The sequence below is a fragment of the Drosophila biarmipes genome, chromosome X, assembly GCF_025231255.1.
Source record: "Drosophila biarmipes strain raj3 chromosome X, RU_DBia_V1.1, whole genome shotgun sequence".
NCBI lineage: Eukaryota > Metazoa > Arthropoda > Insecta > Diptera > Drosophilidae > Drosophila > Drosophila biarmipes.
In genome coordinates, this window is record NC_066611.1 from 15,570,465 (window position 1) to 15,584,435 (window position 13,971).

Genomic DNA, 13,971 nt, shown 5'->3' on the forward strand with positions numbered 1-13,971 from the left:
GGGTTTTCGGACTTTTGAATTTTTGAATTCTAGACAATTTTTGAATTCTAAATAATCTAAAAGGATTACTACCAGCTAAATGGTCTATCGGATTCGTATTTGTATCTATTTAATCGGTATATTTTTAATTAACAATTACGTTTTCTAATACTGGGCATCGCAGAGTCGATACCTAGGATCGGGGACATTAATGTTCCCCTTGGTTCCGCTGTATTGGCGGAACAGAAATGAAAAACAAAAGGCCAGGAGCGCACCAGATTGGAATATAAATAAAACTCTTGGTGGCCAGAGCATTTGTGCGGCGTCGTCGCAAGGGATCGCTCTCGATCTAGATCTCGAGCACGATCTCAATTTGGATCTTGGGCACTCTGGTTCTCCGTCGCTCATTCTCCAGATCGGTTGCGGATCGGATCCGATGGGATCGGTCAATAATGGACGTGAACGGCTTGTGGAAATGCTGAATTGTGTCTGCTTCCCGGACTCTGTTTACATTCTGGACAATTACGCAGTCGAAAGTCGAAATACTGTTGCTCCGAAATAGTCCCAATTCGAATTAAAATTAAATCAAAACCCATCGGCTTTTCGTCGGTAGCGGTCCATAGACTAGATTTTTTGTGAAGAAAGTCCTTTTGTTTTTTTTTTGCTGTGTGTGTTTGTGTTTCGTCTTGGATGACAGATGGTCTCCTGGAAAATTGTAAAATATAATGAATTCCAGGAATAAAGTGTATAAATCACTGTTTAATCGTTGCGGTTTTAACCTGTAACCGGCAAAATCGGAGAATTGCCAATTCAAATAAACAATGTACTTGTTTCCTCGAAAAGTCTTCGGATAGTAATTAAGGCAACATGTTTGCATGTACTGGTAATTTGCTGAAAACATAAATATTTGCCTTCCATTAAGAAAACAAAAACAGTGAGCTGACCAAGGAAACGGTTCTTGAAAACGTTCCATTCCTGGGATACTTTTCGGGCCTTAACAACGATTTTAACTTTGGTGCGGAACAAAGTACATAATCAAGTGTAAAGAAATTGCAAGCAACTGAAGATCCATAAGATATAAGGATGTTACTATAAGCAAAAGAGATCCTAAAGAAGAACCTTATATTGTGGCGTGCCCAAATAACTCTTTGGATCTTGGAGGAGAGCAGAGCATGTCGCCGGCCTTCTGCATGGATAACGATTGTAATCAGGGCGCTCTCAATAGGAAATGCCATGCCACGCCCCCTCCGCCCACGCCGGTGGTCGTGTCGACGTCATCGACCCCATCGGCCACCCCCTCGCCGACCGTCACGCCCTTGCCCTCGCCCACCCCCTCGCGGTCGCCGTCGCTGACGCTGATGATGATGACGTCGCCTCAGCCCCAGATGCCGCAGATACCGCACTCGCAAACGCAAACGCAAATGTCGCAACGGCTACCGCCGATGACGCGGACGGGCAGCGTCGGTGGCACCACGAGTGCCGCCCGCAGGAACTCCCTTTGGCTGGAAACGCTGCGCAACACACGCAAGCTGTCCTACGCCAACGAGCGGCCCATTCTGGTAAGACCACTTACACTCAGCAAAAAAATGTTCTCTTGTTTCCCAGCAAAATCTGGGAAAAGTGCATCTTGGGCATACCTTTGATTGTTGCAAATTAAGAGTACTTCTAAATGGCTTTAGATGATTTACGAACTTGTTAAAAAAGAAGAGTTTCAAAAAACATCGATATCTCTATCGATATAATCGATTTTTTAATTTTTTCAATCATTGTTTTTTTCAATTATAGATGTTTTCTGAAACTTTATTCGGGAGTAGAGACTGTGAACTTAGTTTTAAAATAAAATAAATATGGGCATACTTTATTTCCCTTTAAAAAAAAAAAACAATATTATCTACACTTAAAAATATTGCTATAGGAAATATCGAAGGTTGCAAATATAGATGTTTTCTAATTTCACTTAAAATGTCTTTTAAATTCTGCTTAATTAATAATTTTATTGAAACACAAACATTTGTAGAATGAGTTCAAAGGATCAACATTTGATAATTATATTTATTATTGATTATAACAAGAAAAAACCAATTATTTAATTTTTAATTTATTTTTTTTGCTTCTTATTTAAATACCTTTATTTACCAGAAATCGTTATAGTGCAGAAATTTGAAATCCCTGAAATCTATTTTTTAAGGCTTTGAAAAGTATGCTATAAAATTGTTAAACTGGTTAACGAGGCGTATACGTTATTATTGACTTCAAAGTTAGAAGGAGGAATACGCATGCGACATGTTGACCAAAAGGTATCAGAATTTTTTTTTTTTAAATGGCTATGCTTTTTTAAGCAAGTTTAGTCCTCAGTGCTGACAAAAAACTGTGACGTACCTAGCTTATCTGCTGGCCATTTGTATGCCCATTTTCCCTCGCCATTTCGTCGGCGGCTTCCACGTGTCCGCCTTGCCTCAGAGTCCAAAACTATAAAAATAAATAAAGCGCCCGCGTTTCTTCTCTCTCTGTCTCTCTCTCTGTCCCCGTCTCTTTCCACTGTCTCTGAACGATTCGAAGTTATTTTCAACCCAAGCATCTGCAGAACCAAACAAAAACAATTCGCAGACACACGATGGAGCTCTTGGGGAAAGGCTTGGGCAACGAAACTTTTTTACCCTGTAGAAAGTGGTGAAAGTTTGGCCGAATTTTTGCCAAACTGCAAAATCTCAGTGGTTTTCACAAAGAACAGAACAAAATAACTTTTTGCAGAGTAACTACAGCCACTGGGAATTTGTAGAGGTTTTATAAAGATGGCAGTTTCCAAATAAAAGGGAAAAAAATAAATCTCTAAGATGGCTCTCTATCAAAGGGATTTGGTTTTTTTTTTCTAAAGTAGAAAAACCATAAAAATACAAATAAAGAACCTCAGTATATACCATTAATTTAAAAAAACGATCAAAAAATATACAAGTGATACAATTTAAGTTCTAGTACCTTGAAATGGCAGACGAATATTCGTAGAGATGATGAACGACGAATGATGAGTTCCATAATAACGACTTTTTAATTGTTTACTTTTGTGCCAAGTATAGCACAGATATATTCCAGATATACTAGATAGATAGTGCCATAAAGAGTGACCAATTGAAAACACCCTTACGGGAAAGCTAATGGCAGGATGGATATTAATTCGAGGAGTGGGGGCTATGAAAGCAATAACACAAAACAAATGTGGGAAAAAGGCACATCAACAAAGGCGGCAGCAGCCTATTTGGCAATTCCATCGTCGGCATTCGAACGCAGAGGAGAGACGCCCATAAAGACATAAAGTTTGCCCAAGTGTTCGGATCGAGCATCTGTATCCATCGCTTTGATATATTGTTTACAAGGCAGGCGATTTCGATTCCGATTCGGATTCGGAATCGGAATCGGATTTGGATAACGATCGCATCATCGTCGACCTGCAATAAAGTGGCTTCAGGGTCAACATTTTCGGGCTACAGATAGTCCATAAATAAGGACGTTGCATATAGGGCACATGATGTACGGCCCTGTCGATTGACCAGGCAATTTAAACAATGCCAATCGCCACGTAATTAATGGCATATGAGCAATGAAAGAAGGGAACCCTTGGGGGAAAAGAAACCGCGCTCCTCAGATCGTCGACATGAATTATCGATGCGTGTCCGCTATGCCATATAAGTACATGCCCCATACTATGCCATTTCCTATAATCCCCCCATTTAAATGGGGCGGAACAACACATGCGTGCATATTTAGATGATGATAAATATTATATATGTACATGCAGCCGTCCCAATGGGTATTACCGGGGTGTCATCTGAAATATTTAAGGCGTTTGCTTTCCGGACTTCTGACTTGGTGTCCACATGTCTGTATTTCGAGGACTTTCAATCGACCAGGAGTCAACTTTGTACGTCAGTCTGTCTACGGTTTACTTTGGTTTTTACCTGCCCGGACACGGGCGCTCCATCGCCACCAGTCGCTTCACACTGCTCGGTAGTCGCCAGTGGTAGTAGACTGTGAAAAATGTTGGGCCAGGTGGCCTCAATAGTCCAATAACTTATTGCCACGGCATTATGCGGCGGAAAATAGTCGAGGAACTTTTTAAAATTTCATGATAATAGTCTTCGACCGCGACTGCAGTTTATACGTATCTCTACCTATATTATACATCCGTTTAGATGGATGTGCCACGGGTGCCCGGCCATATATCTTGGCGAGTGCATGCACGCTGTTTGCCCAAGTGTCCATCAATAAAATATGACAAGAGGCACTTTCAGCTTTCAGGACTGTCCCCGAACCGTCGACCGTCGCCCGTTCAGCGCAAAACCAAAGACCACATCGAATGGATGGGTCTGAAATCGTCGCCACCGTGTAAAGGTCGCGCCACGCCGACCACCGAGTCCCCCTGAACAGCTGTTCTGAGTCATTTGCCAAGGCATATGTGGTCGCCTCGGTTCAGCAGATGTCCAATGTCCGCGTCCGCCGTCCGCCGTCCGCTGTCCGGCCTTTGAGGGCATACACCTGTGCAGGTGCAGCGATGACCGGGTGGATCTATGATTCATTCGCCCGGAGATCATTTATAAGGCGATAAGGGGGGTCTTCTGGCATTCCGAAGGGTGGTTCAAGGGGTTTCGAGACCTTAAACAAAGAGTTAGAGTCCATAACTTTACCGATTGAAGTACCTTTTCTTAAAAAGACAGATCCTATCTTATAAAATTATATGCTAGCATAGAGAGTTTTTTATGGACCTTAAGAACTTGGGATGAGCATATACTTATATGATAGGTTAGTTGTTATAATGATCTTTTAATGATATACAATATTTAGTGATATACAATATTGTTTTTTTTTTGTTTTGCAGATTCATTTTTTTGATCATTTTTGTAACTACTTTTGTAGTTTGAAAAAAGTTTAACAACACATAGAACGAGTCAATTATATATGATGATCATTTTTTATTATTATTTTTATTATTATTATATATTGTTAAGCATTTTGTAATTTAAAAATAGTTGAACAACACCATGAAAAATTTAATTTAATGATCACTTTCTAGATGATCATTTCCAATCGCTTTTTGCGCTTATTTTCTCTCTTTCGGAGAGTTTCGAATATTGCCGACTCGCTCTTACACAAAGTAAATTTAGGTTCTATCTCCTCTTTGTTCTCTCTTTGAGAGAGTTGTTATGAGAATTTTTAAATGCATTTTTACCATTCGAATTTTTAAAGTTCTGTATCTTCAAAGTTTATGGCTAATATGTATTTTATTTTTGATACGCTATTGTTTAAATTAACAATGAAATGGCTGTGACATAAATGTTTCTTCTAGCACTATGAAAACTCAATTCTGGCATACCAAAGGGTGGTTCAAGGGGTTTCGAGACCTTAAACAAAGAGTTAGAGTCCATAACTCTACCGATTGAAGTACCTTTTCTTAAAAAGACAGATCCTATCTTATAAAATTATATGCTAGCATAGAGAGTTTTTTATGGACCTTAAGAACTTGGGATGAGCATATACTTATATGATAGGTTAGTTGTTATAATGATCTTTTAATGATATACAATATTTAGTGATATACAATATTGTTTTTTTTTTGTTTTGCAGATTCATTTTTTTGATCATTTTTGTAACTACTTTTGTAGTTTGAAAAAAGTTTAACAACACATAGAACGAGTCAATTATATATGATGATCATTTTTTATTATTATTTTTATTATTATTATATATTGTTAAGCATTTTGTAATTTAAAAATAGTTGAACAACACCATGAAAAATTTAATTTAATGATCACTTTCTAGATGATCATTTCCAATCGCTTTTTGCGCTTATTTTCTCTCTTTCGGAGAGTTTCGAATATTGCCGACTCGCTCTTACACAAAGTAAATTTAGGTTCTATCTCCTCTTTGTTCTCTCTTTGAGAGAGTTGTTATGAGAATTTTTAAATGCATTTTTACCATTCGAATTTTTAAAGTTCTGTATCTTCAAAGTTTATGGCTAATATGTATTTTATTTTTGATACGCTATTGTTTAAATTAACAATGAAATGGCTGTGACATAAATGTTTCTTCTAGCACTATGAAAACTCAATTCGTTTTACGTTTTTTTTATAACCCCAGAAGCGTTTATAAAGTTCCTAAAAGTGAGGTATTAAATATTAGCTTGAATGTTTTTAGTGGGCTATAAACTTTTAGTTGACAAAGCCCGAAACCTAATTTAAAAAAAAAAATAAAAAGCCAACCTCTGAAAACTCAATTGCTGCGAATGACTTGAGCTAAAACTGCTTGAGCAAAGACCAAGACATGGATAGTCAAAACAAAGATGCGCAAATTGCCACTGGCTAATCCGCAGGATTTTCGTGAGTCAGCTTTCGGTCGCCTCCGCTCGTTCTCATGGGCGGACAATCAAGGACTAAGCCACCGCCGAAGATGGATCCAATCCTGGCCATCGACGAAGCGAATCCCCGTATTGCGGACCAGAGGAGGTGGGATGGGCAGGAGGTGCCCGAATGGCAAATGGCTGACAAATGCATAAAGTTTTCATTTCAATGAATTATTCAAAATCCGACATGACAACATTTTGACTATCTGTCGTTTGCGTTGACATTTCTATTTGATATCTGGGTCGAGTCGACGATTGTGCCAAGGCAGGGGGACGCTATGAGGTGGGCATGTCATATGGAGGGGCTCCCGAGACCGGACTCCGGGGGCTCGGATTTAGGTGCGATGTCCTGTGTGCACGTTAATGTCGCCCTCAAGTGATGGACACTCGAGACAATGGCCGCTGGAGCTGCACAAAATGCATTAATTTATTTAAATGAGTGGCACTTTAATACGGCTTTGCCCTACCATATGAATGAAGTGCTTGTTGTCGCCCACGATTTCCAGATAAGGGATTCCGAGCTCAAGTTGTTGATTGTTTTGGCCTGGCAAGAAAAGCTGCTTTATTGCACTGAGCGAAAAGTAGGGGCAGTGATATGATATGATATAATAACAATTATAATGTTTCTTTATAGATATAATTATAGATAATTTAGTAAAATATATTATCATATATTATTATATAAATACTGAATTCATCAGTATCTTCTAATATAGGTAATGATTTATGGTATCTTACAGAGCGAAAGAGGGATGACCTTGAAATTCGAGCCCATTTCCCTCAGTTTATAAGTACTATTTGCAAAGGTACCGATGCTAATTAGAAGGATAAACACAAGGCAGTGCATTGCACATTTGAATTCCGTGCGGATGCAATATGTTTTGAAGTTTTCCCTGGCTCGAGTGCGATTCCTTGTGATTCCTGATGCGGAATTAAAGGCTTAAAGAGGGGCTGCGTGGAGCAGAGTGGTGGGTGGGCTGTGGATTGACGGAATGTGGGGGAGGTGCGTCGCTATGCCATCAACTTCGGTTGCTAGGCCAATTCATTTGTCAGTTCATCAGCGCCGAAGAATGCATCCGCGTATCTGTGAGAGCGCTATTTAAGTGTGTGCCTGTGCGGGTGTATCTGTGTGATTTATGAGTGTGCGTGTGTGCGAGAGCGATGTGGGCCGACAGTGGAGCCTCGCTAACAGCAACAGTCACACTTTCTAATTTAATCTTTTCAATTCCATCTTTTTAATTTTTTAAACTACAACTTTCAAATATTCCTTGGACTGATCTAATGATTTATACAAAAATTTTAAGACCTATTTGAAAGTATTTCTTATAATATTATATATAATATATACAGAAGACCCATGTAAAAGTATTTTATATAATATTATATATTTTATTTTTAAAAATAATATAGTTTTTAGCAACTTTATTATTCATTTTCCACGAACAAAGGTTTATTTTTGATACATAAAAAAATTCGTTATATAGATTTATGATTTAAGAAATACCAATTAAAATACGAAATTGAGTGGAAGAAAATACAAATATAATTATATTAGTGAGACAGCCAAGGCCATTTAGTGTATCGTTTTTTAAACGATAAGTACTTTACAAGATTTAGGAGCCCTGTCTTATCGAGGCTCCATCGTATGTCCTTTGCATGCACAAAATATAGCTGAGCAACGTGACTACAGTCGAATACGACTGGGGCAGCGGCAATTGCCGATGACAATGAAATCGCGTAGCTGGAACTTTGAATTGAGCATCCATTTGGGACCGCCTAGATGTGAGGGGAGTGCCAGGGTCCTGCGAGGGGGGGGGGGGGGGGGCATGGGCGGTGGGAGGGGAGCCCATCACCTTACGCAAATCGGAGTTTTCCAATGCGCAGGACCAGCCGAAGGCCACGGACAAAGCGGCTCTCTCTTTTTCTCTTTCTCGCTCGCACTCTCTTCCTCTGGCGGACGCGAGATGAGGTTTTAGGGGGCTAGAATGCCCCCCAAGAATTTGTGAACCTAATAAACCTATTTATTAAGGTTTTATAATATTTTTAAATACAAAAAACTCTATAACAATTCGTACATAGTTTTGAAATCACATAAAATATTATTAGAACCTTATCAAACCCTTCAAAACTCTTTAAAAAAATTCTTATATCCCCACTTAAACTCCATTGAACAAAAATGAACATTTCATATAAAATGTAATACAGTTACTGCTATTATCATTATAAAAAAAATCTATCTAAAAAAATTGCAATAATAACAATCTGTAGATATCAGAAAAATTTCCTTTTATTCTTTACTTTTCCACTTAAGAACATTGAACCCATTTGATATACAAGTTTATACAATTTCTGGTATTAACATTCAATAATAATAATAATATAATAATTTAGCAATAAAAACCATCTGTAGACATCAGAAAAATTCCCTAAGTCTAAATAATTCTTGATATAAGACTAGCTTTTAGTCTTAAAATACTGATTTTTTTACGGCTATTACTTGGAGATCTTTTTTGAGAGTTTCAGTGAAACTCCTCCCCCTGCCTACGCCCCTGTCTTTTTGTACCGCTTCCTCTCTCTCTCTTTTTGCTTTCTAAAAAAGTAATTTTGAATGCCTCGCAAAGGAGTATCTCTGGATGTGCGACTGTCTGTGTGTAACCGCAAAAGGATTAACTTGTAAAGTTCAATTTTGATTTTCGTATCGCGTGCCAGTCGTCCATTACTGTACTATATTGTTAACAGAATGGACAAAAAACAAAAAAAAAATAAAAGAAAGGAAAAACTCAAAGTCATAACCAAAGCTCAAAGTTCAATGAAGAAGAAGAAGCAGAAGCGCCTGCGGCAGCTTCTTCTTTTCAATTCTATTTCTCTTGCTCTGCCGCAGTCGACGTCGCTGCCTCTCCTTAAAGTACGCTGGTGTGCGTGTGTGGGTGTGCTACTCCTACTGCTTGGTGCGTGTATTCGTGGGTGCGTGCAAGCGAGATGGCCATAGCACACTCCTACAGAGAGGGACAGAGAGAGAGAGAGAGGACTAAAGTTGAGTGGATTGGAAATCAGTCAAAAGAAGACAGAGAGAGAGGAAAAAGACAGAGAGAGGGAGAGAGTCAAAGGCGAGGCGGCGCCGACTCTCTCTCCGACTTTCTCCAACTCTCTCTTCCCTTCGCCCCCTCCCATCCCCACCTTAGTTTTTTTGGTGCTCCTTTAGCGTGCCGCCAAATTAAACACACATGACATTGCCAATTCATTATGCCCAAAAACGAAATTGCAATTGCAATGGCAGCGAAAAGAAACAAAAAAAAATGTGGGGCATCGCTGCCACTGAGAGCAGCGACTGCGACGGCGGCAGCGACAGCTGATAAAGACAGTTTGACAGGCAAATCTGGGTCTAAGGAAGAGGAAGACGTGCAGCACCCCCACCCACACAGCCAAAACACACACCCACACCCTTTTGCATGCTGCTCACTTTTTAGAGGTACTGGTGAACTCCGAAAAGCGAATTTTGTTAACTTTATGGGATATCCTGCAACTGTCTCCAAAAAGTAGGCTATACTTTACGAAAAAGGTTTGGGAGTGCTTAAAAAAAAGTTTCCTTGCTCCAATCTATAAAGAGTTGTTAGAAGTAATTTTCTGAGAATTGTTAATTTAAACATTTTAAAAATATTCACATGATTTTTTTTTTTCATTTTTAAAAAAAGTTTTTTTCAATCCAAGAACTTTATTTAATACAAATTTGCCTAATCTTTATAACTTTAATTCTTAATAATTACAAGTGTTCCCCTTTTTTTTGGAGGCTACTAATGTAAAATAGTTTTTTGTTTTGAAAACAAATATTTGCCCACTTTTCGTCTTTTATAAAAAGCGAAATTATGTCCAGGCTTAAATGGTGTTAATAGTGCGATCAGTGATTTTTCTTTGGACACTAAACACCTTTTTGAAATACATGTATACAAAAATTTCTCAGATATTTTCAACACTTTTTTAGGTGAATTTATTGGGGTTGTACTGTGTTTAAATTTGAGCCAAGTTACAACTCTTTGATCGGGGGAAAATATGTGTTATATATTGAAAACAAATGAGTGTCGCTTAATTTTACCTGTATATTTTTCCCGAAGTCGGTGTCATTCCGTGGGTTTCACTGTACTTCTGCGGCTATTTATCAACTGTGGCTTGGTAACGGGATCTGGCAGCGAAGAGATCGGGTGTTCCGTTCTGCTCTGCTTCTGGTTTCGTGTCCTCTCTTCGTTCTTCACACTTCGCCTTCTGCTCTTGGCTCTCTCCTTCGTAACGGGAAAAACTGTGGTCGAGTTAATTCGAACTGGCTCTCGCTGCCGGCGTCGCGGCCAGCGGCGACTGCGACTGAGACGTTGGCCGCTGGCGTCCTCGCCGCCGCCGCTTTTGAAGATTCCGTTTCGTTTCGTTTCATTTTCAGTTCTCGGTCGGTTTCTGTTTCAGTCTGTATTGTGTTTACACCCATGGCTGACGTAGCGAGCGCAGAAGAGCTAAACCTTCGAAGGCGAAAAATAATAATAAAATAACTAATAACATAAAACAAAATTATAAAAAATAAATATATATAAAACCAAAAAAAAAAAATTATAGATATACGCATGATAACAGATGAAACGCAAAGCAAACAACGGCAACAACAAAGGCATGAACAGGAGCAACAATAATTTTAATAACGTTAATAGCCGCAATTACAATTACAGTTACAATAACCAACAACAGTTATCGTTAGAGTTACCGTTACACTTACCATTACGATTACGAGTCCCGTTTTTTTTCCAGTGCGTGCGTGTATGTGCAATTGTTATTATTAACAACAACAACAAACAAACAAAATAGAGAAGAAATAGCGTTACTTTTCTTTTAACCGGATTCCGGTACTTACACACACCCACACACACACAGACACAAACAAACACACACACACACCCACTCCGCTCACACCCCGCACTCACACACACACACACACACACACGCCCACACAGACGAGCCCCATACACCCACACAGAGAGACGAACAAACATTGAAAATGAAAGACGAAACAATGCGATAACGGGATAACTATAACAAACAAATCAAACTACTAGAAGCAGAAGAGGAAGACGAGCGAACCAGAGCAAGAAGAAAACAACAAGCGAATTAAGGTGAATAACATACAATATTTGGTTGGGGGGGGGGGGGGGGGACATTAAAAAAAAATCGACTAAAAAGGCAAAACAAATAAAATGGCACTAGCAAAAGTAACGGGAGTTCCTCTGCCAGCGTCTCTGCCGGCGAAGCATCGCCTGCGGCGCAGAGAAAGTAAAAAATAAAGTAAGAGGAAATAAAAAAGAAAACAGCCTGAGAAGGCATACACATAAAAGACTCATAAAGCCGAAGAAAACAGCTAAAGAACAGAAAAAACAAGAAAAAAAGAGTGCTGGGATAACGCCGCACAAAGGCGAAAGTAATATATCACAATATTTCCCATCCATAGATAAATATCTCTCGGAGAGTATCTCCATAAAGATGTTGGCCCGAAAAATGGGCAAGGGAAAATAAAGTGGAAGAGGAAGCCGGAACAAAGAAAGTTGCCGTGCATGTAGTTTATATTGAGAGGTTTCGGAAGTACATTAAAGTACTTATAAGGAGTTTTTTATGAAAGGTTCCTATGCCTTTTAAAAAATGTAATAAATTAGGAATAGGAGGTATACAAAAATTGTAGGGTTGATTTGGGATTTTTTGACAATACGGTTTCTAAATCCTTAAGTTAGGTAATCACATACTAGACTTAAGGATTAAAAATCTGAAATAATTTTATTAATATAATATATATAATATTAATTATAATCGAAATAACAATTCCTGTTCGAAAATAATAGAAAACAATTTTGTATTTTATTAGTGACTTGTGCACCTATAGAATAAATTACCTTTTACCATCTATAGGAAATTTAAAAAGGATAGAGAACCTCACCAATACCTGCAAATATCAATCGACTATATTGCGCATAGGTATATATTATTTGACATCAGCCAGAGCCCATTGAAAATAGTATAGTATATGGACCTCTTATCGTTGCTCCACACTTTCTGATGGAAAATGTAGCATATTTCTTGGCGCCCGCTACTCGGCGGAGGGGAAAAAATACGCGAAAACTTTCAATCGAAGCGAACGAAGCGTAGGCAAAATTTATGATTTTCCCGCATATGTGTGCGGACAAGCCGATATATATACCGATTGATATATAAGTATATATATACATAAATACATTGCAATATGTGGGCAATGGAAGGGCGCTGGGAAAGAAGCCCAAAGAGTGATTCAAACTTTTTTCGGTTCAACCATAAACTTTTTGCGCCTTGAATATTTTATGACAGGCAGATGAAGTACACAAGTTGGAGTAAAGTCCATCATTAAGCGACCAATATATACTATACTCGTATATTGGACTGTATGAAAAAGACAACGAAAAACATCTCGTGTAAATTTCAAAGTAAAAGTAGGAGCGGGATAATATTAATATAATTACAGTCTCTGAAGGGGGGGGGGGGGGGGGGGTGCCTATGCCTGTCATATCTCCTCAGCATTCCGGCTAAGAGTTACGACACATTTTGGCCATACTTTCATCTGCCCCCTCTCTCTCCCCCCCCTTTTCTCGGTATTTTGGCCCGACTTTCGGCTATTTTTTTTTTTTGGGGGTTTTTGTTGCTGCTCTGCTACACTTCAAGTTGAGTTATCCTAGTCATAGCCCTTGGAGACTGGCTCAAGTCAACCCATTTAACCGGCAGCACATGGACACATTTTGCTGCTTCTTTGTTCGGGCCCTGTTGTGGCCCTGTCTTACCTGATTTTCCTCCCAAGCCAACTGTAACTGCTTTATTTTTGCCAGCTTTTCTCTGGTCTTTCCTCCTGGTTTTCCTCCCATTTTTCTACCGTTTTCCTTCCATTTTCCTCCCAGTTTTTATGACATTTTCTGTTGCTGTTTTTGATGGTGTAGAAATTCCAAGCCGGTTGCATTAAGTTTCAGTTCCGGCTTGTTGATTGACATTTCCTCTGCTTTCTCCCTCTGGTTTTTTTGTTCCTTATTTTTTTTATTTTTTTCGACTTTGTCACATGCCGCTGTGCGTGTGTGCGTCCGTGTGTTGGCCTTATCCCCTGGCCGGCTGACAGTTTTGGCCAAAAAAAAAAAAACAAGCAGAGGTGGGGATAAAAACGGCATTTTTTCGTGTACCAATGGCCCTGGCAATGGCAATCTTATGCAACTCGCTTCGTTTGATAAACCGCAAGTGGCGCTGGCCATGTATCTGTGGGTGTGCCAGTGCGAGTGGGTGGCCGGGCGATTGTTATGTAAGGCCGTGGATGTAACAACAATGGCCAAGATAAGAGCATCGAAGCGCCAGGCCAACGAAATGAGCGGCGAAACGTGAAAAACTCCAAATAATCTACAATAAAACAAGAGGGGAAAGCGCAGAAAAACGGGAAATAAAAGAAAGCCAGGCAAGGAAGGAAGGAAAAAAAAACCACAACAAATGAATGGCAACGGGGCGGATGGTGAATGTCGGTTATTGCGTATACGTCATGTTGCCAGGGCTGTGAGTGTTGTTATTGTTGCTGT

General features: G+C 39.3%; 2 protein-coding genes across 15 annotated transcripts in view; one reads left to right on the forward strand and one right to left on the reverse strand.

Annotated features, from left to right (window-relative positions):
- LOC108032254 (small conductance calcium-activated potassium channel protein) overlaps nucleotides 1-13,971 on the forward strand; it is a 72,617-nt gene that overhangs the window by 22,668 nt on the left and 35,978 nt on the right. For 3 of the 14 annotated variants that reach the window (XM_017106159.3, XM_017106167.3, XM_044093383.2), the window contains exon 1: nucleotides 1,152-1,538. The exons of 10 other annotated variants lie outside the window; for them this stretch is intronic. In XM_017106159.3, coding sequence (XP_016961648.1) covers nucleotides 1,152-1,538 — 387 coding nt within the window. Of the gene's footprint in view, nucleotides 1-1,151; nucleotides 1,539-10,823; nucleotides 11,518-13,971 lie in introns of those variants that run through there. One more of the 14 variants, XM_017106174.3, reaches the window with a different exon arrangement.
- LOC127012518 (uncharacterized) overlaps nucleotides 10,614-13,971 on the reverse strand; it is a 33,930-nt gene continuing 30,572 nt past the window's right edge. Inside the window, exon 2 of the mRNA XM_050890619.1 lies at nucleotides 10,614-10,872. Coding sequence (XP_050746576.1) covers nucleotides 10,614-10,872 — 259 coding nt within the window. The remainder of the gene's footprint in view (nucleotides 10,873-13,971) is intronic.